At 36.8% G+C, this 25,547-nt stretch overlaps 1 protein-coding gene across 4 annotated transcripts; it reads left to right on the top strand.

Annotated features, from left to right (window-relative positions):
• Positions 1-4,573: 4,573 nt before the first annotated feature.
• Positions 4,574-13,660, top strand: LOC104228731 (TMV resistance protein N-like). Of its 4 annotated transcripts, none has more exons than XM_070145701.1 (7): positions 4,574-4,677; positions 5,284-5,790; positions 6,405-7,500; positions 8,186-8,464; positions 10,035-11,639; positions 11,812-11,880; positions 12,931-13,660. In XM_070145701.1, exons 2-5 carry the CDS (start codon positions 5,300-5,302, stop codon positions 11,451-11,453), a joined length of 3,285 nt encoding a protein of 1,094 aa, XP_070001802.1. In that variant the 5' UTR covers positions 4,574-4,677; positions 5,284-5,299; the 3' UTR covers positions 11,454-11,639; positions 11,812-11,880; positions 12,931-13,660. The 4 variants fall into 4 exon arrangements, with proteins under 4 accessions (XP_070001802.1, XP_009779559.1, XP_009779558.1 ...); XM_009781257.2 differs by having other exon boundaries at positions 11,812-11,976; XM_009781256.2 differs by lacking the exon at positions 12,931-13,660 and having other exon boundaries at positions 11,812-12,219.
• The last annotated feature ends 11,887 nt before the right edge of the window (positions 13,661-25,547 follow it).

Raw genomic sequence — 25,547 nt, 5'->3', positions numbered from 1 at the left:
TTCAACTCAAAGCATTCACAAAAATGTAAAAATAGCTCCAAATTGTTGTCCAAACACACAAAAAATCACTTTTTTCGAAAATTTACTGTCCAAACGCCCACAAAGTACCAAAACTATAGTTAGGGGTATTCATGGTTTGGATTGGATTTTCCCTAAAAAGAAACCAAATCAAGTAAGTCAGTTCTTTAAATATTGGAATCAAACCAATTAAGTCGGTTTTTGTCGGTTTTTTAGTTTTTTCGGTTATTTATCAGTTTTTTCTTAAATATGAGATATACACTAACAAATACATATTCCGACGACTACATTTTCAGCGTAACACTATCAAACCAATTACTCTTTGAGAAATCTATCATTTACCAAGGTATATTAAAGATAAGTGAACCAAATAGTGATAAATAATTTAAGTACTCAATTAAAAATCGATTATTTTTAACATAAAATAAATTCTTGTACTTAGCGAAAGAAGACTATAAATCAAACTAGAATATAAAGAATTAGATTATTATAGTAGCAAATAATTAGACTGAAAATACAAACGACTAATATGCACCATAAAATTTTAGAAGCTTTATATATATATATATATATATATATATATATATATATATATATATATATATATATATATATATATATATATGCGCATAATAATAATTTAAATAACTATTTCTATAGTCGTTTTGGTTCGTTTTTCCGTTTTTTTTATTAAAATCAAAACTAAACCAGATTTGAGCGGTTTTTAAAATTCAAAACTAAAACCAAACCAAACCTTAAAAGTATCGATTTTTTTGATCGGTTTGGTTTGGTTTTTCGGGTTTTTATGAACACCCTAACTGTTAGGGCCTGACTCTTTGTCATCGAGCATGGCAGAACTGTGGCAAGGATTTGGGCGTGATGGCCTTGTCATTGGCCTATGTGCAGGCAAAACGATCATGCGGACGATGAACAAGACATTGCATTAAGGGCTGTTGTGGGCAAGTATTGGCCAAGGCCATGAGACAGGCAAGGCGCGCTTAGCAAAGGCTTGACAAAGCTGCGTGGGCAAATGTTAGGGCGGCATGGCACGACATGCACGCCAAAGTCAGTGGCACGACACTTTGGGTTGTGGCAGCTAAGGGCAGGCTAAGCTAAGGCAAGGCGGAAATACGGGATGATGGCAAAGGCTTTCAATAGCTAAGACAAAGCTATGTGAAGGAAAATACAAGCAATGGCACGAGGGAAATGAAGGTTGACACGGGCAAGGCAGGAACTCGGCCAAGGCAGTGTGCGTGCGGCAGCGACGTCGGGCATGTGCTGCAAAATCATGGGCGGCGGATTGCGGTCATGGAATTGGTGCGGAGAAATGTCAATATGAGCCAAGGCTGGGCGCAATGCCAACCTTGGGCATGATTTAGCTGGGCAAGTGAAGATGGCACATGCAATGCACATGAAAAGTAGTTTGGCAGTTACCTTGTCATAACCTCTTTGTACCATGACTGATTTATGCTTGTATAATTATACCATTTCGTGTATATCATGTCCTAAGTAGTTGGGGATGTCAACTACATGTTAGGAACAGATTTAGTCTTAGCCCGACAAGTGGCAAAAGCTGTAGACGACAAGTGTCATTGTGCTGTCAAGTTTTAAGGGTTGCCTATATGTTATAAATAGGGCCTTTGGACTTAGTCAGATGGGTGTGGATAATTTTGTGTGAAATTATAAGTGGAAAACAAGAGCGAAACGTGAGGGTTTCAAGGTGTTTCAAAAGGGACTAAGGCTAGGCTTGGGCAGGTCTTAGTATTGGCCAAGAACGACTTGTATTCTTCGTCAAGAGTGGGCTGTGAACGACTTGTGTTCATAGCAAAGTGAGGGGTCCTTTGTATATTTTCAAAATTAATGTAAAGGTTGGGATTTTCCCGTATTTGCTGGTGTTCCTATTGAATTGCTGCCTAAAAATCGTTAAGGCCGAACTTGCTGAAAATTGGCTAAGTGTTTAGGGAAGGCTGAGTCAAGTGCGCCACTTGACTGCCGCGCGAGTATGACTTTGGACTGACCAAAAACTCCCCCGTGACAACTGGTATTAGAGCGGAGCAGGTTCGTGGCAGTGGCAAGACGATCGGTGGCAGATTTCGTTGGGCTATTTGAGAACATGGCTGGTGGCACAAATGCTGAGCTGCGTCAAAGGGTAGAGCAGTTGGAAGCACTCGTTGGGCATGCTCTTGAAGTAGATGGCGATTCTTCTGTTCTTGCGAGAATGACACGTTTGGAGGCAGATTATGCGTCGAGACATGAGACAACGCTGGCAGAAATGGCCTTGGTACGCAAAGAAAAGAAAGAACTGCGTGAGGAAGTGGTTTAACTTTGAAGGGAATTGCAAACTGTTGCCCCTAAAAGTGATGAACGCACAAAATTGAGGATTCCGGAGTCAAAGGCATATGGGGGTGCAAGAAGTGCCAAAGAACTGGAAAATTTCTTGTGGGATATGGAGCAGTATTTCCAGGTTGCCCGTGTGCCGGATGATGAAAAGGTAACGATCACACCAATGTATTTGACTAACGATGCAAAAGTGTGGTGGTGTACACGAGTGGCAGAAGTGGAAAGTGCTGGACTGCCCAAGATCAAAACTTGGGAGATGCTGAAGAAGGAATTAAAATCCCAATTCCTTCCAGCTAACGCGTCATGGATTGCACGAGATGGACTGCGTCACTTGAAACAAAGTGGCACGGTGAGGGAGTATGTCAAGGAATTTTCGTCCTTGATGCTGAATGTAAGTAATATGGTAGAGGAAGACAAGCTGCATTACTTCATGAGTGGACAGAAGGGAGTTGAGAAGGCAGAATGTTCAAAGCCTCTCTACTGCCATTACTGCGGCAGATGCGTTGGCTGACCTAAACATAGGTGATGACCCTGTTGAAACTTCGCATTCAAAAGCTGACGGGAAGAAAGACAAAGCTAGGGAATGGAAGAAAAGTGGGAAAGGCCAAGCTATCGAAGATGAGGGATTTGCCAAGAATGTGAGACAGGAGATTCACAATGACAAAGAAAGGAGCGGCAAGTTCAAGGCTGCTTTACTTATGGGGGACCGCACTTATATAAGGACTATCTAGTGCAGGCTAGGGTGAACACTATACTGGCTGCAGAAAAATAGGAACAAGTGGCGGAGGCGAATGCCATTGTGGCAGATGGGAATGGAGCACCAGGGGTGATGTATGTCAACAACCCCTTGGGGCTGCTTCATTGAGTTGGCTCGACGAGGACGTCGATTGCAAAGGGTGCGGGTGGTTTGTTAGGGCCTGACTCTTTGTCATCGAGCGTGGCACGGCTGTGGCAAGGATTTGGGCGTGATGGCCTTGTCATTGGCCTATGTGTGGGCAAAACGATCATGCGGACGACGGACAAGATATTGCATTGAGGGCTGTTGTGGGCAAGTATTTACCAAGGCCTTGAGACAGGCAAGACGCGCTTGGCAAAGACTTGACAAAGCTGCGTGGGCAAATGTTAGGGCGGCATGGCACGACATGTACGCCAAAGTTAGTGGCACGATACTTTGGGTTGTGGCAGCTAAGGGCGGGCTAAGCTAAGGCAAGGCGGAAATGCGGGATGATGGCAAAGGCTTTCAATAGCTAAGGCAAAGCTATGTGAAGGAAAATACAAGCAATGTCACAAGGGAAATGAAGGTTGACATGGGCAAGGCAGGAACTCGGCCAAGGTAGTGTGCATGCGGCAGCGGCATTGGACATGTGCGGAAAAATCATGGGCGGCGGATTGCGGTCATGGCATTGGTGCGGAGCAATGTCAATATGAGCCAAGGCTGGGCGCAATCCCAGCCTTGGGCGTGATTCAACTGGGCAAGTGAAGATGGCACATGCAATGCATATGAAAAGTAGTTTGGCGGTTACCTTGTCATAACCTCTTTGTACCATGACTGATTTATGCTTGTATCATTATCCCATTTCGTGTATATCATGTCCTAAGTAGTTGGGGATGTCAACTACATGTTAGGAACAGATCTAGTCTTAGCCCGACAAGTGGCAAAAGCTGTAGACGACAAGTGTCATTGTGCTGTCAAGTTCTAAGGGCTGCCTATATGTTATAAATAGGGTCTTTGGACTTAGTCAGATGAGTGTGGATAATTTCGTGTGAAATTATAAGTGGGAAACAAGAGTGAAACACGAGGGTTTCAAGGTGTTTCAAAAGGAACTAAGGCTAGGCTTGGGCAGGTCTTAGTGTTGGCCAAGAACGACTTGTGTTCTTCGTCAAGAGTGGGCTGTGAATGACTTGTGTTCATAGCAAAGTGAGGGGTCCTTTGTATATTTTCAAAATTAATGCAAAGGTTGGGATTTTTCCGTATTTGCTGGTGTTCCTATTGAATTGCTGCCTAAAAATCGTTAAGGCCAAACTTGCTGAAAATTGGCTAAGTGTTTAGGGAAGGCTGAGTCAAGTGCGCCACTTGACTGCCGCGCGGGTGTGACTTTGGACTGACCAAAAACGCCCCCGTGACACTAACTATAGTATAGGCCTGGGAACATTTTAAATTTGTTTGGGGGACATTTCTGTCATTCTCTCAGAAAATCTCTGTAAATATCTTTCCTTAAATGGCGACAAATTCGCTGTGCTGTGTTGACTTTTGTGTACTCTTTTAGCAGATGAGAAGAACAGTAGGAGTAGGCTCGTCTCCTCCGGCGATATTCCGCTGTGAGTTGCTTCACCTTTTTCTCCTTTGTAAAAATATGTTATTTTATACTGTTTGAGTTTATTTGTCTTGAACAAGAACAATCAATAATCTACTAAATTGCTCAATCTAAATCGGTCTCTTTTGAGGAAATGAAAGATTGTTACTAAATTCAGGTCAGGTACATCAAGTTGTATATCCAAATGCATTCAAGGATATGGCCTAGTAATCAAATTGCTCGGAAATTACCCTTCTTTTTCTTTGTAGCTTCATCTGCTTGTACTTTTAGCTATCCATTGTGTACATATTACAGGCTTACAGTGGACTAAAGAAGGGTAGTTCCTACTTCCTTATATTAAAGTTCAAAGAAAACAAAATAAATTCAAATCAACTGGAGTAGAGCATTAAGAAGAAGCTTCACAATAATTTCCTACCACATTAAATATTACAGTATGTATCAGTTGACTCGGTCCTATACCAATAATTCTATGGAGTATAGCCCAACTCATTCAAATTTTTCTTATTTGAATTGCTACTAATTGTTTATTTCTTTCTCTCCTATTATCATCAGTTTATCTCTTACCACAACACTACAATTTATCCACGTTTGGGTTATTTTTTCTTTTCAGATAATTAATTGAATCAATGGCATCATCTTCTGCTTCTGGTACTTCACAGTTTCCTCGATGGAACTACGATGTCTTCCTAAGTTTTAGAGGTGAAGATACTCGGAAAACATTTACGAGTCACCTGTACGAAATCTTGGATATCAGGGGAATAAAAACCTTTCAAGATGATAAAAGGCTAGAGCATGGCGCATCCATTTCGGATGAACTATGTAAAGCTATCGAAGAGTCTCAATGTGCAGTCATCATTTTCTCAAAAAATTATGCAACATCGAGGTGGTGCTTGAATGAACTAGTGAAGATCATGGATGTCAAGACTCAATTTGGACAAACTGTCATACCGGTCTTCTATGATGTGGATCCATCACATGTTCGGAACCAGAGGGAGAGCTTTGCTGAAGCATTTTCCAAACATGAAACAAAGTATAAGGATGATGTCGAAGGAATGCAAAGATGGAGGATTGCTTTAACTGCAGCGGCCAATCTCAAAGGTTGTGATATTCGTGACAAGTGAGTTAAAAACACATAACTGCTTATAAATATGGAGTAATTTCCATTCAGTTTTGGATGATTATGTGAAGACTAATACATATTCTACTATAGAACAAAGAATCTATACCTCCAAAAATGAGTTAAACGGAATCGACACTAAGCTCTCGTTTGGCCATATATTTTGGCTAGTTTTTTTAAAAAAAACATGAAAACACTGTTTATTTCATGGAACATGACAATTTTTGAAACAAATTTAATTTTTTTTCAAGTTCCCAAAAACTGGTTTAGGACCCCCTTTTGGTGAATTTTTCTCTTCCACGCACAAAATTTCAAGTTTTTTTTTCAAATAAAATGCATGTCCAAACACAACTTCAACTTCTAAAACTTATTTTGTAATTTTATTTTTTCAAGTTTCAACCAAATCTATGTCCAAACTCTAGCTAAATAAATCTATCATATTTACAAAAATAAAAATTAAAAGGCGGAAACATAATATTTTGATTGGTAATTCAAGAGATTGATTTATGTGCATAGTCCTTTTTATCATAATTCTGCACTCTACAGTGTGAAATACCTCTTGTAATTCTTGACTTAATTACCTGTATATATCGGCAATCTTCTTATTTTTGTAGGACTGAATCAGACTGTATTCGACAGATTGTTGATCAAATCTCGTCCAAATTATGCAAGATTTCTTTATCTTATTTGCAAAACATTGTTGGAATAGATACTCATTTAGAGAAAATAGAATCCTTACTAGGGATAGGAATCAATGATGTTCGGATTGTGGGGATTTGGGGCATGGGGGGAGTCGGTAAAACGACAATAGCTAGAGCTATGTTTGATATTCTCTTAGTAAGAAGGGATAGTTCCTATCAATTTGATGGTGCTTGTTTCCTTGCGAATATTAAAGAAAACAAACGTGGAATGCATTCTCTGCAAAATATTATTTTCTCTGAACTTTTAAAGGAAAAAGCTGATTACAACAATAAGGAGGACGGAAAGCACCAAATGGCTAGTAGGCTTCGTTCAAAGAAGGTCCTAATTGTGCTTGATGACATAGATGATAAAGATCATTATTTGGAGTATTTAGCAGGTGATCTTGATTGGTTTGGTAATGGCAGTAGAATTATTATAACAACTAGAGACAAGCATTTGATGGGGAAGAATGGTGTAATATATGAAGTGACTGCACTACCTAATCATGAATCCATTCAATTGTTCTATCAGCATGCTTTCAAAAAAGAGGTTCCAAATGAGCATTTTAAGAAGCTTTCATTGGAAGTCGTAAATTATGCTAAAGGCCTTCCTTTAGCCCTCAGAGTGTGGGGTTCTTTGCTGCATAACCTAGGACTAACTGAATGGAAAAGTGCTATAGAGCACATGAAAAATAACTCTAATTCTGAAATTGTTAAAAAGCTCAAAATTAGTTATGATGGATTAATAGAGCCCATACAAGAGATTTTTCTGGATATAGCATGCTTCTTCCGAGGGACAAAAAAAGAGTACGCCATGCAAATTCTTGAGAGCTGTCATTGTGCAGTTGAATACGGATTGCGTGTCTTAATTGACAAATCTCTTGTGTCCATCTCTGAAAATGATCAGATTCAAATGCATGACTTGATGCAAGATATGGGTAAATATATAGTGAACTTGCAAAAGAATCCGGGAGAACGCAGCAGATTATGGCTCGACAAGGATTTCGAAGAAGTGATGATGAACAATACAGTAAGTAAGCTAAACAATGTAATACTAGTATTTATTTCTAATATTCATATTCCAAAAACATATAGGGAAGTCAATTCCAATTATTTGTTCATCTTACTTCATACTCTTGCAGGTACAACATTTTAGTTGTTCCCTTTAGTTAGGAGAAGCAAAAGTAATATTAATTGCCTAATTAGTAAAAAAAGACATTAATTGCCTATTTCGTTAAGTAGACTCTTTAATTTACATTGTCTAATTCGGTTTTCTTATATTTTTAAGCGATGGATTAGTCTAGTGGCCACTTAATCTGTTTGATCCAATGTCATTCTTTGGATTAACTTGAAAATTTTATGACATTTTATTACATAATAACTCAATCAGATATTCACTTTACCATTATTTTTTATGGAAAGTTACAATTTATTGGTATTGTTTCAATTACAATTACTTTCTATCACAATACGAAAAACTTATACACTTGACTCTAATGAACTTCTAAGAAAAATGTAATAATAGAGAATAAAACTATAGAATTAATTGCAAAAAGTATTTTTCTGAAGTAACATTAGTATTTCTTAAAAAGAATCTAATTAATATTGCATCTTATACTTTGGCGTTGCAAAGCGTGAGAAAGTAGTCATATTAGCAAGCGGATTTTATACAACGTTTGATATTATACTTTGTAGACTAATGATCTTCTTACCAGGGGACCACGAAAATGGAAGCAATCTGGTTTCCTTATTACCATTATGTTACATTACGCTTTGGCAAAGAGGCCATGAAAAATATGAAAAAGCTTAGGATATTAAACATAGAGATGTCGTGGCCTTGTGATGGTTCCATTGAGTATCTGCCCAACAGCTTGCGTTGGTTTGTCTGGACTGACTATCCTTGGGAGTCGTTGCCAGCTGAATTTGAACCCAAAAAGCTTGTTCATCTTGCACTCAAATCCAGTTCACTGTGTTATTTATGGACGGAAGCAAAGGTACAATTGTTGAGTTCTATTTTACTTATATATTTCTCTCTAACTATTTTTGTCCTTTAATTTAGTGATAATGAACAAATATTATTGCTTTTTTCACGTATTATTTGAGGTACTTCCTATTTTTGCTAGAATTATGATGCATGTCTTTGAATGGACAAAAGTTATTAATTGCATAAGCTCAAATTAATGTATTTCCATCTCCAAAAAATTATTGTATTTTGTATTATTTATGGTTGTTCTCATTACTATTGTAAGATCTTTATGTCTTTTTTTCTCCAAATCTTCCCATCATCATTTTAACTAAGAAGCTCAATTTAAAAACTCATTCAATTATTTCTCATAGTAAGATTAGATTCATATAAAATTTCATCCTAGGTTGTACATAGTGGGACCGAAGGAATACTTATTAGTAAAACAAAAGGAGTTTATTCTGTACAACTATTTTCTAGAATGATGTGTACACATTCATACATTGCTTCCGGATTTAACATTTAGGTTTCCCCATTTTATATCACCCTTCTTTGAAGCACTTTTCTTTTTGCTACAGGTTTTTTCAATCAATTTTAATTGAATTTAGCAATATTATTTTAATTATAATTTACTTTTACTTAGTTTCGAAACAAGTAATTTTCCATATATAAAAAATAAATTTCTGATTTCATACAAAATAATGTGTTGCCCCTCAAATGCTATCATTCATTTGTTGTCGAGGGAGTAATAAATGGAGTACTTTTTAGGAACACTAGCAACAAGTAATTAAGAATTCAAGAAAACAGAGGTCATTTGATGCCCACAAATACAAATGAAAAAACAAAATAGTTTCTACATTCATAGATAGCCCCACTAGCCAAATATTTTATTATTGGAATCCAGCGGTGTTTAATCCAAAAATAGATTTCTCGGTCAAAGTCATTGTCAAGAAGAAATCGGATTAATGATAACCAAAATTACTTCACTTTCATGGTAGTCCGAAGAATAAAAAGAATAATGAAAATAATAGACAAGGAAAGAAAACTCAAAGTAGACCGCTAATCTCTCCCAAAATTGCGGTTTGAACCTTTTGAATAAAGTAAAAGAATAATTGCATATATTGATAAAAATTTCAGATCCCATTACAAATGAGGACCGAGTCTTTATATACGGGTACATAATTAAAACAGTTTTCCTACTTAATTCTGGCTTGTTAATGACATTAATTGCCTTGATTACCCGTTACCATATATAATTGTAACGGCAACATTAATGACTGAGGATTTCTCGTAACCACGATCAGCGTCGATATCTCTTCCTTATTTATAACAGATTCATGTACCTTCCCTCTTTATGGTCTTTATCCATTTCGTCCCTATTTCTTTTTTTCCCGCTGTCAGGACCGATTCCTTCTCTAAAGAAACACCGGGGGTGTTTCTCCTGCGCCTTCTTGAATTCTTTAATTTTCTTGATTGAAAGTGCCACTTGTCACCTTGACGGTAGTCCACGTGTCATGCCTTTTTTCCACCAATACAAGCGGAGCAACAAAATAGGTTCTTTTTTTTCTCTCTCTATCTCATTATGTTTGTATTCTGAACAGCAATTGTCGTCTCTACGGACGCTAGATCTCAGATACTCTGAAAGCCTAGTGCGAACACCAGATTTCACAGGGATGCCAAATTTGGAGTATTTGAATCTGGAGGAATGTCGTGATCTTGAAGAGGTGCACCATTCCCTGGGATTTTGCAGAAAACTCATTCGATTAAATTTGGAGTCTTGTGGACGCCTTAATTGGTTTCCATGTGTTAACGTGGAATCTCTTGAATATCTGGATCTAGATTTTTGCTCTAGTTTAGAGAAATTTCCAGAAATCCATGGGAGAATGAAGCCGGAGATACAGATTCACATGAAACGCTCTGGGATAAGGGAACTACCATCATCTATTATTCAGTACCAAACTCATATTACCTTCCTAGATTTGAGCGCTATGAAAAACCTTGTAGCTCTTCCAAGCAGCATCTGTAGGTTGAAAAGTTTGGTTAGTCTAAATGTGTCGGGCTGCACAAAACTTGAAAGCTTGCCAGAAGAGATAGGGGATTTAGAAAACTTGGAGGAGTTTTATGCCAGGTATGCTCTAATTTCACGACCTCCGTCTACCATCGTACGCTTGAACAAACTTAAAATCTTGAAGTTTGGAGGCCTCCATGATGGAGTGCACTTTTTGTTCCCTCCAGTGGCTGAAGGATTACGGTCATTGGAACATCTGGATCTCACTTGTTGCAATCTAATAGATGAAGGACTTCCGGAAGACATTGGATGCCTATCTTCTTTGAAAGAACTGTATCTCAGTGGTAATAATTTTGAGCATTTGCCTCGAAGTATAGCCCAACTTGGTGCTCTTCGAATCTTGGACTTGAGAAATTGCAAGAGGCTTACACAGCTGCCAGAACTTCCACCAGAATCAGATACAATATATGCAGATTGGAGCAATGATTTGATCTGTAATTCGTTGTTTCAGAATATCTCGTCAGTGCAGCATGACATCTCTGCTTCAGATTCCTTGTCACTAAGAGCATTTACCAGTGTGCATCTTGGGAAGAAGATCCCAAGTTGGTTCCTCTATCAGGGAATGGATAGTGGTGTATCAGTCAATTTGCCTGGAAATTGGTATATACCTGATAAATTCTTGGGATTTGCTGTATATTACTCAGGCAGCTTAATTGACACCACAACTCAATTGATTCCCGTATGTGATGATGGGATGTTGTGGATGACCCAGAAACTTGCCTTATCCAACCATTCAGAATGTGATACAAAATATAATATTAATTTTTTCTTGGTACCTCTTGCTGGCTTATGGGATACATCTAAGGCAAATGGAAAAACACCAAACGACTATGGGCTTATTAGGCTATCTTTTTCTGGAGTAATGAAGGATTATGGACTTCGTTTGTTGTATAAAGAAGAACCTGAGCTTGAGGCCTTGTTACAGAATATTGCATTGGAGGAGCAGATATGACAATGGTGAACAACATGACTCCGTGACCAGTGAAGCCAGCTGCTTCGCTTCTAAGAAACAAAGGTCACATTTCTAATATTCATTGGAGCTCTGTCTTTGATAATCTTCAGCAACATGTAGACTGGCCAGCTCTTCAGAAACATTGCAACTCTTTCCTGCAAACCCAGGATTTTAGCTCATATACAGGTATATACCTCATGCCTTGTTTTTTCCCCTAGTTGGTGTTGAAATTTGTGTTTTCTCTTTTTATGTAATTCTCTCCTTCTATTAGCTACTAAGTCTTCTTCCAAACCAATATATTTTTTCTTCTCATTCTTTCTTACTTTTTCCTTTTTCGTTTTCTTTCCCCTATTTACAGGAGCTCATCAATGGGTGATGTAGATATCAACAATGAGTTTTTGTCTATTGATTCTCCATCTTAACCATGGTGAGTTAAAGGATTCCAACAAGTATAACTTTTTATGCTCAAATCAGAACCTGAAATTGTGAATCCGGAGAAAGCTGAGTACGAGATGAAGTTGAGGTTCGTTCTCCCTCATGATCTCTCAGGCCAGGAAGTGATTTATGTTATTAGACAACCTAAGACTACCATCTGTAACTGCCTTTAGTAGGTGGATTTCGTTTCAAAAGTTAATTGGAGTGATGAAAGATGTTATCCAAATAGTATTGAAATTTGAATAGATTGGTGGAAGTTTCTCCTGACTTGTGAATGATGCTGTAAGATGGATTCCAACTAATGCAATTTTGGATAAACTGATGAAGTTGATGTTAGGTTTTGATGGCTTGTGACTCCCCATGATAGCTAGGTGAATTTTCATTAGCTCACAAAACTGCTACAAAGAGAGTAACTTTACTTTATTTCTTCTTGTTGTTATACCATTCTTTGTCTATAACACCAAAAGAGAAAAAGTCAATAATGTATATGAACTGTTGTGTGCATACTTTTTTGTATTTGTGGACAAGGATGCTTCATACTTTTTTGTATTATCTTATCACAAACGAGTCAGTTGATTCAAAGAGGCAAATTACTTTTAGCATGAACTATCTTTGGTGACATATTTTTGTTTGTTTTGTTAGTACTATTCATTCTTTCTGGTTTTTCATAACCAAGTTGGTTTCGTTATGTAGGCATATTATATTAATTAAGCTACTTTTGGGATTGTTCAACTCAAGTATCAATTTTAAGATATGTGTGTATAGCCCAAATTGCTACTCTATTGCAATTTTGCTCTTTCACCTCTATTGCAATTCGTTTGGCTTCTTTAAAGCTTGTGCCTTGATTCTTTCTTGTTTCCTGTCTTTGTTATCTTACTTCCTTTTCTGGTGTTTTGCCGTGTATTACCTTAATGCCAAGTTCAACAGCTTTGTTGAAAATGCAAGTTCAGGCTCAGAGATAAAAACAAATTTCGAGTATCCTTGTCTCACTCCTAAACTGATAAACGCACAGAGACCTGATCCTAGCAGTTTTTCCATGCAGGGAGAACAGTTCCAGGTGGTTGCATTTCATCAGTTAATTTTACTGGGGTTATGTAGGGCGATTCTTTGACGCATAGTAGCTGCAAGAAAACTCGGGCTGTTTCGATTTTTGACTGACAAGTGCAGATGAAACACTTTTGAATAAGTATGTGTACATGCAAAAGAAAACTTATGCTGCAGTCAAATTTACATAAAGAAGGCAGAATTATTTAAAAGTGGTTCACGTAGCTCAGCTGGACTGAAAATCCTTGTGTGGTTCGAAACCACATCCACTTTACGGCAAAGAAAGAGAGTATGGGGTAGAGAAATTGGTCAATTCCTCAGGCTCATGACCCGAAGATTGCAGGTTCTAATCCTGCCCCCGCCTAATGAGTGGAACATTGTTCACCAGGATAGAGGGAAAGTAATGCCATTTGACAAAGTGACGTTAAGCATCCCTAGCGGTACAAAAAGAGGGGTCGTGATAATATCATCTACGTCTGTACTGCTCTTTGTTGAGTAGATTCGATAAGACTTGACTCGCTCCTAGCCACTCCGGGGTACCATAGCATGTCGGGAATAGGAGAGACATACTCGATGTGACCACTCTCTTTGTTGGGGGCTTGTCGCCCTGCTCTTTGAGTTTTGACAAGTATCCATTCACTATTTCTTAACGTGTCAATACAACTTATGTAAAATCATGCGTATGCCACTGGTTGAATCGTTCTTTTATGTCTACTAAATTTGGTCAACCTATTTCAAGTTTTGCTTAGTCTTTTGAGAGAAAATTATTGAATTATAACTCATTTCAGTCTAATTTGATGAAATGGAAGACCGCCTGGACCAAATTACTAAATTCAGATCCATCAAGTATCCAAATGGTATATAGGTAAAGTTAAATTTGTTGTATGCCAAATATAGCTTGGGTTTGGACAGTTTCTCACCTCAAAAATTATGAATTGAGTTCCTAAGTGTGGAACAAGATTATGAACTAGTTAAGAATTTAGGTTAGATTCATGAATTTGGGAATTTGGATGCTGAACATTTATATAGAGTTTGAATAAATTCCACCATTTTTTTTTTGGTTTCCCACCCGGTATCTGGTACCCGCATTGGAGCCCGATTATATTCGGATTCGCACCGCGTAGGGGCCCATTCGAGGGGGAAGGGGGAGCGCTTCCTACCAAAGATTTTTCCATACACTAGACTCGAACTCGAGACCTCTGGTTAAAGGATTTGTTGGTAGGGAATGTAGAAAAAACATGAAATTGAGAAATATTGTTATGGATGTGATGGGAAAAAAAAGTGATACTCCCTCTATTCAATTTTAAATGTCGGTTTTGCCCCAAAAGTGTTTCAAAATATCCGTCGCTTTAAAAAATATAACAATTTTTTTTCTTTCAATTTTACTCTTGCTATTGAAGAGATATGAAAGTAATTATTCCATCCGGTCCACTTCAAAAGGGCCAAAAATACCCTGAACTATTAGAAATACATCACTTTTACCCTCCGTTAGTTTTTGGTATCAAAAAAGTCCTTGCTGTTTGTTATTTTGGGTCACTCTTACCCCTCGCATCAACAGACCTCCAAGTCATATTAAAACTCACATAACAATTTTTTTTATTGCTGAGTTGGACATACAAGTCAAAAAAAAAAAGAGGAAAAAGGCCGTGCACCATTTTTTTCAACTTTGCAGCTTGGAAATAATCCCTCGTAGACCCAAAAAAAATCTCAACCACTATAACTCCGCCATATCTCCAATAGAGGCGGGATCCAGGATTTAAATCATATGAGTTTAACTCTTAAGGTTTTTTAGCATTGAACCCATTATGCTTTTAAAGTTATGGGTTCATATCCACTATTTTTGCAATTTTAGTGAATTTTTATATATAAATTTTTACATCGTGTCGAAAGTTATGGATTCAGTTGAACCCGTTCGTTGCTAACTACATCCGCCTCTGTCTCCATCATACTTCAACTTTCTCAGTTTTTCTCTCCCTCACCTCTCTTCTTCTTAATTCTTCCTCAAATTTGGTCGCTAGTTTAATTTGATTTTGATGAGTACTTTTAAATTTGATATGAAAAAGTGGAATGCATAAGATGATAACGAAAGTGGTTACGTACTAGAGTCTGTTTGTTTATGTCCTAGTGAGCGTATTAGGTTATTCATCTTTTTTATTTATACAGACAAATCGATCAAATGGAAAAAGTATAATAACTATAACTAATTGACGCAACCATAAGACTTCCAACAATAATATTTATATTATAAATATACATCATCTATTTACAATTATCCTTGACGAGTTTTCATATTTTGAAAACGATCCATAATGACATCATTACTTACATTTGTGAATACATCACGCTTTATGTAACAAACTAAACAATCATTTAAATATTGGTCACCCATGCTATTCGTTCTTCATTCTTTATGTGCTTCATGGATGAGAGGCAGAGAGAAGAGAAGAGGTGGGAGATGGAATCATCAAGTTTTTATCGTTATTTAAATAGTTGAGAATTGGTTCTGGTTTATACATGAATCTTGTTTGAATATTGAAACTAATTTTGTTTTCAATTTCATCCAAAATATTGAAACTGATTATCGTGGTAGGTATATTGTTTAAAGTATCTCTAGTTATCACGTTTGCAGCAACGAGGTAAAATTTGTGAAATTTGTCCAAATAAGCATCCACCTCAGCAAGTATATTATTTTAAAGTTATTTTCAGTCCAAGTTGGAGGTCCGTTAGTTTGAGAGGTAAGAGTGGGCCAAAAAACTAACGGCAAGGACTTTTTTTATACCAAAACTAACGGAGGGTAAAGGTGATTTATTTCCGATAGTTCAAGGGTATTTTTGCCTCTTTACCGTTGATTTTTTGACCTTTTTTTGTGGTCCATAATTATTTAATTTTTTTAAATATCAAAAAAGAATTAACGTCATATTTCCAAAGTTGTCCTTGGCCTAGGAATATTTGTTGTATTTTCAATGAACAAATTATGGTTAATATTTTCAGTGTTAATTAATGCTAAAAGATGAATTGCTTAATATGTGTTAAAACAACCAAAAAATCAATTAAAGGGGACCGGAGGGAGTATCATTTTATAGTCAAGGAAACAAATAAGGTTGATTCAGTAAATTACAGCTAGTACTTAATAATGTTTTCTTAATAAATTTAATTGATGATTCAATTGTATTTAACACTCAGAATTTATTGAGATTTCGGAAAATGGGCGGCATAGCTAGAGGAAAATGCACTGCAATTTTGCAACAAGCGACAAAGGATATAATGCATACATTAAAATTGCTTCTTCTTCCCAAAAGGAAAAAGTGACGATATAGATTTTCAAGTCATCGACATGTACTTTACAAAGGTAATTTTTGTTAAAATCTGCTTCCTCCTCATTTTTTTTTGTTTTAATTAATTACAGTAGTTAATTCTTTTATATAAAAAATTTGAGAAAAGTAAGATTCCTTCACATTTATGGACCTACATTTGTTGTCACTTTCTATATGCGCAAAGAAAAATAGGATCATAGTACTGTTTTTTATTAGTGCAACTGTTGTCTGTGACTAAAAAAATTATCGGGATATTACCCTGCATTTTCGTTGTAGCATCATATATCGGCTTGTACTTTTAGCTGTCCCTTGTGACATATCACAGTGGAAATTGGTGCAGGGAGGGTGGGTGGTTTTTGAAGGAATTTCCTACTTCCTTTTATTACAGATCAAAGAAAACCCTATAATAATAATAATAATAATTCTGATCAACTAGAGTAGAACATTAAGAAGAAGCTTCACAAAAAAATGTTATTAAACTGTATTTGTAAAATAATTCTGGAAAATATAAATAAACATAAACAGAAACAGAATTTTAATTCGAGCCCAATGAATTCACAGTTTTTCCTTAAGGAATTTAATCCCCTCCTAGTACCCAAGGTTATGAATTATTTCCTCCCAGGATAGAACGAATTACACACTGGTGTAGTAGTACTTCAAACTCCAGTGTTTCAGCGAACACAAAGTTCGGTAGCAAATCACACTTACTGTTGCTTTCTTTGAAGTTAAAATATGCAGAAGGAAGGAGAAGAACTTAGAAAATTCGTATGGAAATTCTGAGCAGAATAGTCTTGTATTTATAGCCAAAGTTGGGCTGAAATCTGAAGAGGTACAACTCTTCAAAATGGCTGTTTATGCAAAACGGCCATAGCATAAATGCCATAACATAAATGGCTATTTACTCAACAATAAAGAGGTAAAATAAAGAGGGTAGTTTAATTTTCAGTTACACAACTGAAAAACGGATTGGATTTAATATTAATATTTATTTTAATTGTTATTAAAATAAATATTTAATAACATTTCTGTTAATATTTTACTATTAACAAATAAATTTGGTCCAAAAAACCGAAACTTTTTAGCATTCGGAATGCTCTTATGCAATCATTTGACCAAATCCGAATCCGAATCCGAGCCGAGCGACGACGACGACGATGGCGCGAGGCTTGCCTTCTTCTCAACTCTTTAAGAGCTAGAAGAAGAGCAATTGCTTCTATACCCATAAAAAACCTCTTCCTCTTCCAATATGGGACAATGTCCCTTTGCCAAGGGGGAGAACTTAAAATTTCACTCAAAAATTTCATTTTCCTCCATTTCCCATTCACCATCTTTTACATATTTAATATATTTAAATACATAAAACCCCAACAATTCCCCACATGAATGGGGAATGACTATATCACGGAAATATGTATGAAAAAACGGTGTGATTCACAAGCAAGGATTAATTGCATCTGGATAAGTAGGTTTCCCTTTGAACTTTCCGAAGTGAACTTATGTCGGATATACTCGGTCAATCGGTAGATTTGATATCTTTGAACCGTCGAAATTTGGTGTATACCTAGACGACCATAAGTCACACAACCAACCATTAACCGTTTTTGGTTCTCATTGTTGTGTTCATTTCAGCCATGAACACCGCCTGGTTTCATAAGTGCATAGAGAACTGGCCTTGCAAGATTCTCCTTGAAGCGGCTAACCCTTCACACTTACATAGGTTATTCCTAAATGTGTCATCCCGTAGATACACTATTTGATATACCCCGTATCAAATTTAGAAATCATTAAAAAACCTTAATGTTTTATCCTTGGTACTAAACATTATCTCATCACGAGAATGGACAAAAAGTTTAGTTGACAATGTTGAACCGTCATTAATGACTTTGTTTGATCTCCTTGAACCTAGATCTTGGGATCTCCAGTCTTCTAGGTAGAGTTACCGCCACTATAACTTTTTCTCGGCCACAGTCTCATTCCCCTTGATGATTTCTCAACTACCTCTCTAGTTAGGTCTTTTGTAAGTGGATCCGATACATTATCACTTGACCTTACATAATCAATCTTGATAATTCCTCTAGAGAGTAATTGCCTAACGTTTTTATGTCTTCGTCGTATATGACGAGATTTACCATCATACATAACACTCACAGCCCTTCCAATTGCCGCTTGACTATCACAATGTATACATATTGGTGCCAACGGTTGGTCCAAAATAGAATATCTTCGAAGAAATTCCGGAGCCATTCGGCTTCTTCACTGGCTTTATCTAAGGCTATGAATTCAGCCTCCATTGTAGAGCGGGCAATACAAGTTTGTTTGGACGACTTCCAAGATATCGCTCCTCCACCAATAGTGAATACATATCCACTTGTGGACTTGGAATCAGTTGATCCGGTGATCCAATTTGCATCACAGTATCCCTCAATGATCGCAGGATATTTACTGTAGTGCAAAGCAAAGTCCTGGGTATGTACTAAATACCCCAAAACTCATTTCATGGCCATCCAATGAGATTGACCTGGATTGCTCGTATATCGACTCAATTACTTATAACACAAGCTATATCTGATCGTGTACAATTCATGATCTACATTAAGCAACCCAACACACGATCATAATCCAATTGTGATATGCTTTGGCTTTTGTTCTTTGCTAATGCAAGATTCACGATAATTGGAGTCTTTGCAACTTTAAAGCCTAAGTGCTTGAATTTTTCAAGTACTGTCTTAATATAATGAGATTGTGACAATGCCAGAGGTGACGAATGAGATTGTGGGGGACCTTTCCCTTAAGATTGGTATATTTGGTAATTGAAATGCCTTGTACGTGAGGTGACGAGTGCGTACTTGTGCTAATTGTTGAAAATCCGATTTTCTTTAAGTAATTACTAGTATGTTTCCTTTCATGTTTCTATTACTTGTACTATTAATCCTGTTGTTAGTTTAGGAAAGCATGTCTATGTGACTTAATTGCTTTATTTGCTCAACCTGCCTTACGTGAATTCTGTGCAGCATGCTAGGCTAGAATCACTTGTTGCCTTAATATGAAGTTTTGCCATTTATGTATATTTTCCTGTTGCTGCTGTGTATTTATTTTGGGACTACGAATTTGGGATTCCGGTAGCTCCCCCTTGTCTGTTTATTTTGGGACTACAGATGTGGGATTCCAGTAGATCCCCCTACACAGTTATATGGAACTACGGGAATGCACCCGGTAGATTCCCTCAGTACTAGGTATTTACATTTGGGACTACAGAACGAGATTCTGGTAGATCCCCGCGCACTATGAGTTGGACTACGGGACGGAATCCCGGGAGATCCACTGGATATGTATATATGGGACTACAGGACGGTATCCTGGGAGATCCCCAATTATTATTATTGGTGCTGAGCTGTATTTCCTTTCCGTGTTTACCTTGTTTCTGTATAGTTGTTGCTGTCCTGTACATCCTGTGTTATTTTACTACCGTACTTTTTATACTGTTCTATTTTATATTGTTGATCCTTATATTTTATTTAACCTCAGTAGGGCCCTGACCTTCCTCGTCACTACCCAACCGAGGTTAGGCTTGGTACTTACTGAGTATCGCTGTGGTGTACTCATGCCCATTCTGCACATGTTTTTCATGTGCAACTCCAGGTACCGCTACGCAGGCCTACCATCCTTGAGGGAGGCGATTGCTCTAGAGACTTCGAGGTACATCTGCCGCGTCCGCAGACCGAGGAGTCCCTTTCTATTCCAGTTGTTAAACATTGTCCTTATGTATTTTTCATTCTTGTTAGATATTCTGGAGTTAGACTGTTAGATATTCTAAAGGCTTGTGGCTCTGTTAGTTTTCGGGTTTTGGATGTGTATGCCGAGCAACACTTTTTAACACTGTTTTTATCACTCTTCATTCTATTTTAATTTGTTTATATTCCGCATTTTGGTTATCTTCCGCAATTTATGCTTACTTAGTTGTAGAGGACTAGGTGCCGTCATGATAGTTCACGGAGGGCGAACCGGGGTCGTAACAAGTTACCGCCACTATGACTTTTTCTCGGCCACGGTCCCATTCCCCTTGATGATTTCTCAACTACCTCTCTAGTTAGTCCTTTTATAAGTGGATTTGACACATTATCACTTGACTTTACATAATCAATTGTGATAATTCCTCTAGAGAGTAATTGCTTAACGGTTTTATGTTTTCATCGTATATGACGAGATTTAACGCTTCCAACCCTTCCAATTGCCGCTTAACTATCGCAATGTATGCATATTGGTGCCAACGGTTTGGGCCAAAATAGAATATCTTCTAAGAAATTTCGGAGCCATTCAGCTTCTTCACCGGCTTTATCTAAGGCTATGAATTTAGCCTCCATTTTAGAGTAGATAATAAAGTTTGTTTGGACGACTTCCAAGATACCGCTCCTCCACCAATAGTGAATACATATCCACTTGTGGACTTGGAATCAGTTGATCCGGTGATCCAATTTGCATCACAGTATCCCTCAATGACCGTAGGATATTTACTATAGTGCAAAGCAAAGTCCTGAGTATGTAATAAATACCCCAAAACTCGTTTCATGGCCATCCAATGAGATTGACCTAGATTGCTCGTATATTGACTCAATTTACTTAGAGCACAAGCTATATCTGGTCGTGTACAATTCATGATGTACATTAAATAACCCAACACACGAGCATAATCCAATTGTGATATGCCTTGGCCTTTGTTCTTTGTTAATGCAAGATTCACGTCAATTGGAGTCTTTGCAACTTTAAAGCCCAAGTGCTTGAATTTTTCAAGTACTGTCTTAATATAATGAGATTGTGACAATGCCAGACCTTGAGAAGTCTTATGGATCTTAATTCCCAGAATTAAATCAGCAATTCCCAAGTCTTTCATATCAAACTTGCTAGTTAGCATACACTTAATAGCATTTATGTTGGCAATGTCATTACTCATTATCAACATATCATCCACATATAAGCAAACAATGACTATGTGATTTGTAATATTTTTAATTTACACACATTTATCACATTCATTTATCTTAAACCCATTTGACAACATTGTTTGGTCAAATTTCGCATGCCATTGTTTGGGTGCTTGTTTTAGTTCGTAAAGGGACTTAACAAGTCTACATACCTTCTTTTCTTTACCTGGAATCACAAACCCTTCAGGTTGTTCCATGTAAATTTCTTCCTCCAACTCTCCATTTAAGAAGGTTGTCTTAACATTCATTTGATGAATTTCAAGACTATAAACTGCAGCTAACGCTACTAACGTTCGTATGGATGTAATTCTTGTAACTGGAGAGTATGTATCGAAATAGTCAAGACCTTCTTGTTGTCTATACTCTTTGACCACAAGTCTTGCCTTAAAATTTTTAATAGTGCCATCATCTTTCATTTTCCTCTTAAAGATCCATTTAGAACCCAACAATTTATTTCCAGGAGGAAGATCAACCAATTCCCATGTATGGTTGTTTAGTATAGATTCTATTTCACTGTTGACTGCCTTTTTCCAAAAAAATGATTCCGAAGAAGACATAACTTCTTTAAATATTTGAGGATCATTTTCCAATAAGAAAGTTACAAAATCTGGTCCAAATGAAGTAGACGTTCTTTGACATTTACTATGTCTTGGATCCTCCTAGTTAAGTGTACATTCTTTTGTTTCTTCCCGAGGTTGTTTAGATCCTTCACCGATCGACTCACATTCCTTTTTATGCGGATATATATTTTCAAAGAACTCAGCATTATCTGATTCTATAACCGTATTATTATGAATGTCGGGATTTTCTGATTTATGAACCAGAAATCGATATGCTTTACTATTAGTCACATATCCTATGAAAACACAATCAACGGTTTTCGGTCATATTTTTATCCTTTTGGGTTTAGGAACTTGCACTTTTGCCAAATACCCCCACACTTTAAAATAATTCAAGTTGGGATTCCTTCCTTTCCATTTTTCATATGGAATGGATTGTGTTTTGCTATGGGGTACTCGATTTAGTATTCGTCTAGCCGTAAGAACGGATTCCCCCCACAAGTTCTGTGGCAAACCAGAACTTATCAATAATGCGTTCATCATCTCCTTTAATGAACGATTCTTTCTTTCTGCAATCCCATTGGATTGAGGCGTGTAAGGGGCCATTGTTTGATGAATAATTCCATATTCTAAACATATTTGTTTAAAAAGAGATTCATATTCACCGCCCTTATCACTTCTTACCATTTTGATTTTCTTATTAAGTTGCGTTTCAACTTCATTTTTGTATTGCTTGAATGTGTCTATTGCTTCATCTTTACTATTAAGTAAGTAAACATAGCAATATCGAGTACTATCGTCAATAAAAGTTATGAAATACTTCTTTCCACCGCGAGATAGTATTGACTTCAAATCGCAAATATCTGTGTGAATTAAGTCTAAAGGATCTGAATTCCTTTCAACTGACTTATAAGGATGTTCAACATACTTAGATTCCACACATATTTGATATTTTAATTTATCGCATTCAAATTTAGGCAATACTTTCAAATTAATCATTTTCCGCAAGGTTTTATAATTAACATAACCCAAACGTATATGCCATAATTCATTTGACTCAAGTAAGTAAGACGAAGTTGAAATATTATTATTGTTTTCAACAACCATTACATTCATCTTGAAAAGACCCTCAGTGAGGTAACCTTTTCCTACAAATATTTCGTTTTTACTTATTATAACCTTATCGGAAATAAAAACACATTTAAAACCATTCTTAACAAGAAGTCCAGCAGAGACTAAATTCTTCCTAATCTCGGGAACATGAAGGACGTTGTTCAAAGTCACCACTTTACCGGAAGTCATTTTGAGAAATATCTTCCCACATCCTTCAATCTTGGCCTTTACAGCATTTCCTATGGAAAGCGTCTCATCGGGTCCAATAGGAGCATAAGTTGTAAAAGCTTCTCTAACAGCACAAACATGGTGAGTGGCTCCAGAATCAATCCACACTCTTTAGGATTTCCCACCAAGTTGCATTTGGAAAGCATGACACATAAGTCATCAACATCATCATGCTTTTCAACCATATTTGCTTGACTCTTCTTCTTGTCTTTCTTTGGTGCACGACACTCCGTAGATTTGTGTTCGGCATTTCCACAGTTGTAGCAATTTCTACTGAACTGCTTCTTGCTTGGGTTGTATTTTGGTCTAGAAGCCTTCTTCCTCTTTTTGTTCTCTTCAACAATATTTGCTCCCATTATTATTGAGTTTACATGGTGTCTCTTTTCAGCAGCTTTGTTGTCCTCTCCGATTCTCAACCGAACAATGAGATCTTTAAGGGACATCTCCCTGCGTTTGTGTTTCAAGTAGTTTTTGAAGTCCTTCCACAAAGGATGCAACTTCTCAATCATCGCTGCTACTTGGAATGCTTTATTGATGACAAGACCTTCAATAAAATTTCTGTTAGTAATTACTACTCTCAACATCAATATTAATTTAATTTATACCTTCAGCAAGGAGATCGTGAATAATCACTTACAATTCCTAGACTTGTGTAATAATAGACTTGCTATCTACCATTTTGTAGTCCAAAAACTTTGCAGCAACGAACTTCTTCAACCCGACATCTTCGGTTTTGTATTTCTTTTCAAGCGCAGTCCACAGTTCTTTTGACGTTTCTATGCCACTGTAGACGTTATACAAAGCATCCTCCAGCCCGCTTAGAATATAATTCTTGCACAAAAATCTGAATGCTTCCACGCCTCAATCACGAGAAAGCATTCAATTTCTGGAGTTTCATCGGACAACACAGGAACATCTTCCTTGATGAACTTCTGGAGACTTAAAGTATTCAAACAAAAGAACATCTTTTGCTGCCAGCGCTTGAAATCAATCCCGAATTTTTTTTGGGTTTCTCCGCCGGTGCTAATGCTGCCGGTGTTGTTCGGCTCGTTGAGGCATTGGCAGTCACCATTGGAACATCTTGGTTCACATTATCGTTAGTCATTTCTGTAAAAGAATGTCACAAACGTTAAAATTACGTAGATTTTAATCTCCAATAGAGTACAAACCACAAAGATTTTACTCTCCAGAAAGAGTGAGTACAAATACAGAAAATATATTAAATTCCTTAAGCTTGTTAGTAAACTGTATTTGTAAAATAATTCTGGAAAATATAAATGAACATAAACAGAAATGAAAAACAGAAACAAAATTTTAATCCGAGCCCACTGAATTCACAGTGTTTCATTAAGGGATTTAATCCCCTCCTAATACCCAAGGTTATAGATTATTTCCTCTCAGGATAGAATGAATTACACACTGGTGTAGTGGTACTTCAAACCCCAGTGTTTCAGCGAACACAAAGTTCGATAGCAAATCACACTTACTGTTGCTTTCTTTGAAGTTAAAGTATGCAGAAGGAAGGAGAAGTACTCAGAAACGTATGGAAATTCTGAGCAGAATAGTCTTGCATTTATAGCCAAAGTTGGACTGAAATTTGAAGAGGTGCGACTCTTCAGAATGGTTGTTTATGCAAAACGGCCACAACATAAATGCCATAACATAAATGACTATTTACTCAACAATAAAGAGGGAAAATGAAGAGGGTAGTTTAATTTTCAGTTACACAACTGAAAAGCGGATTGAATTTAATATTAATATTTATTTTAATATTAATATTCTGTTATTAAAATAAATATTTAATAACATTTCTGTTAATATTTTACTATTAACAAATAAATTTGGTCCAAAAAATTAATCAATCAATCATTTGACCAAATCCAAATTCGAAGCCAAGCCGAGCGAGCGACGACGATGACGGCGCGAGGCTTGCCTTCTTCTCAACTCTTTAAGAGCTAGAAGAAGAGCAATTGCTTATATTCCCATAAAAAACCTCTCCCTCTTCCAATATGGGACAATGTCCTTTTGCCAAGGGGGAAACTTAAAATTTCACTCAAAAATTTCATTTCTCATTCACCCTCTTTTAAGTATGTAATATATTTAAATACATAAAACCCCAACAAAAACTCCTACTATTTACTTTCTATTAGCGGTAGAACGAGGTGGATCCAGGATTTTGCGAGGATGAATGCATTATTACGGAAAGGTAAATCTAGGATATAAATTTACGGGTTCAACGTTTAGTTCTTAGTATTGCATCAATTACGCTTTTGGAATTATAACTTCAAAATTATTATTTTTTAATAGTAATTTTCTTACATCTTTATTCATACTCCGTGCTAAAAATGTTGGAATCAGTTGAACCCAATAGCATACTATATGTTGCATCATCGACTAGTTTAATATGCACATTTTATTTAA

Source organism: Nicotiana sylvestris, chromosome 5 (assembly GCF_000393655.2).
Source record: "Nicotiana sylvestris chromosome 5, ASM39365v2, whole genome shotgun sequence".
NCBI classification, from domain to species: Eukaryota; Viridiplantae; Streptophyta; class Magnoliopsida; order Solanales; family Solanaceae; genus Nicotiana; species Nicotiana sylvestris.
The sequence above is the reverse complement of the archived record's forward strand: the minus strand, read 5'-3'. Positions and strand labels throughout refer to the sequence as shown.

Coding starts and splice junctions, on each gene's coding strand:
- LOC104228731 (XM_070145701.1), top strand. CDS start 5,300: ATGGCATCATCTTCTGCTTCTGGTACTTCACAGTTTCCTCGATGGAAC. Junction 7,501..8,185: donor AAGTGATGATGAACAATACA/GTAAGTAAGCTA, acceptor TCTTCTTACCAG/GGGACCACGAAAATGGAAGC. Junction 8,465..10,034: donor ATTTATGGACGGAAGCAAAG/GTACAATTGTTG, acceptor TATTCTGAACAG/CAATTGTCGTCTCTACGGAC.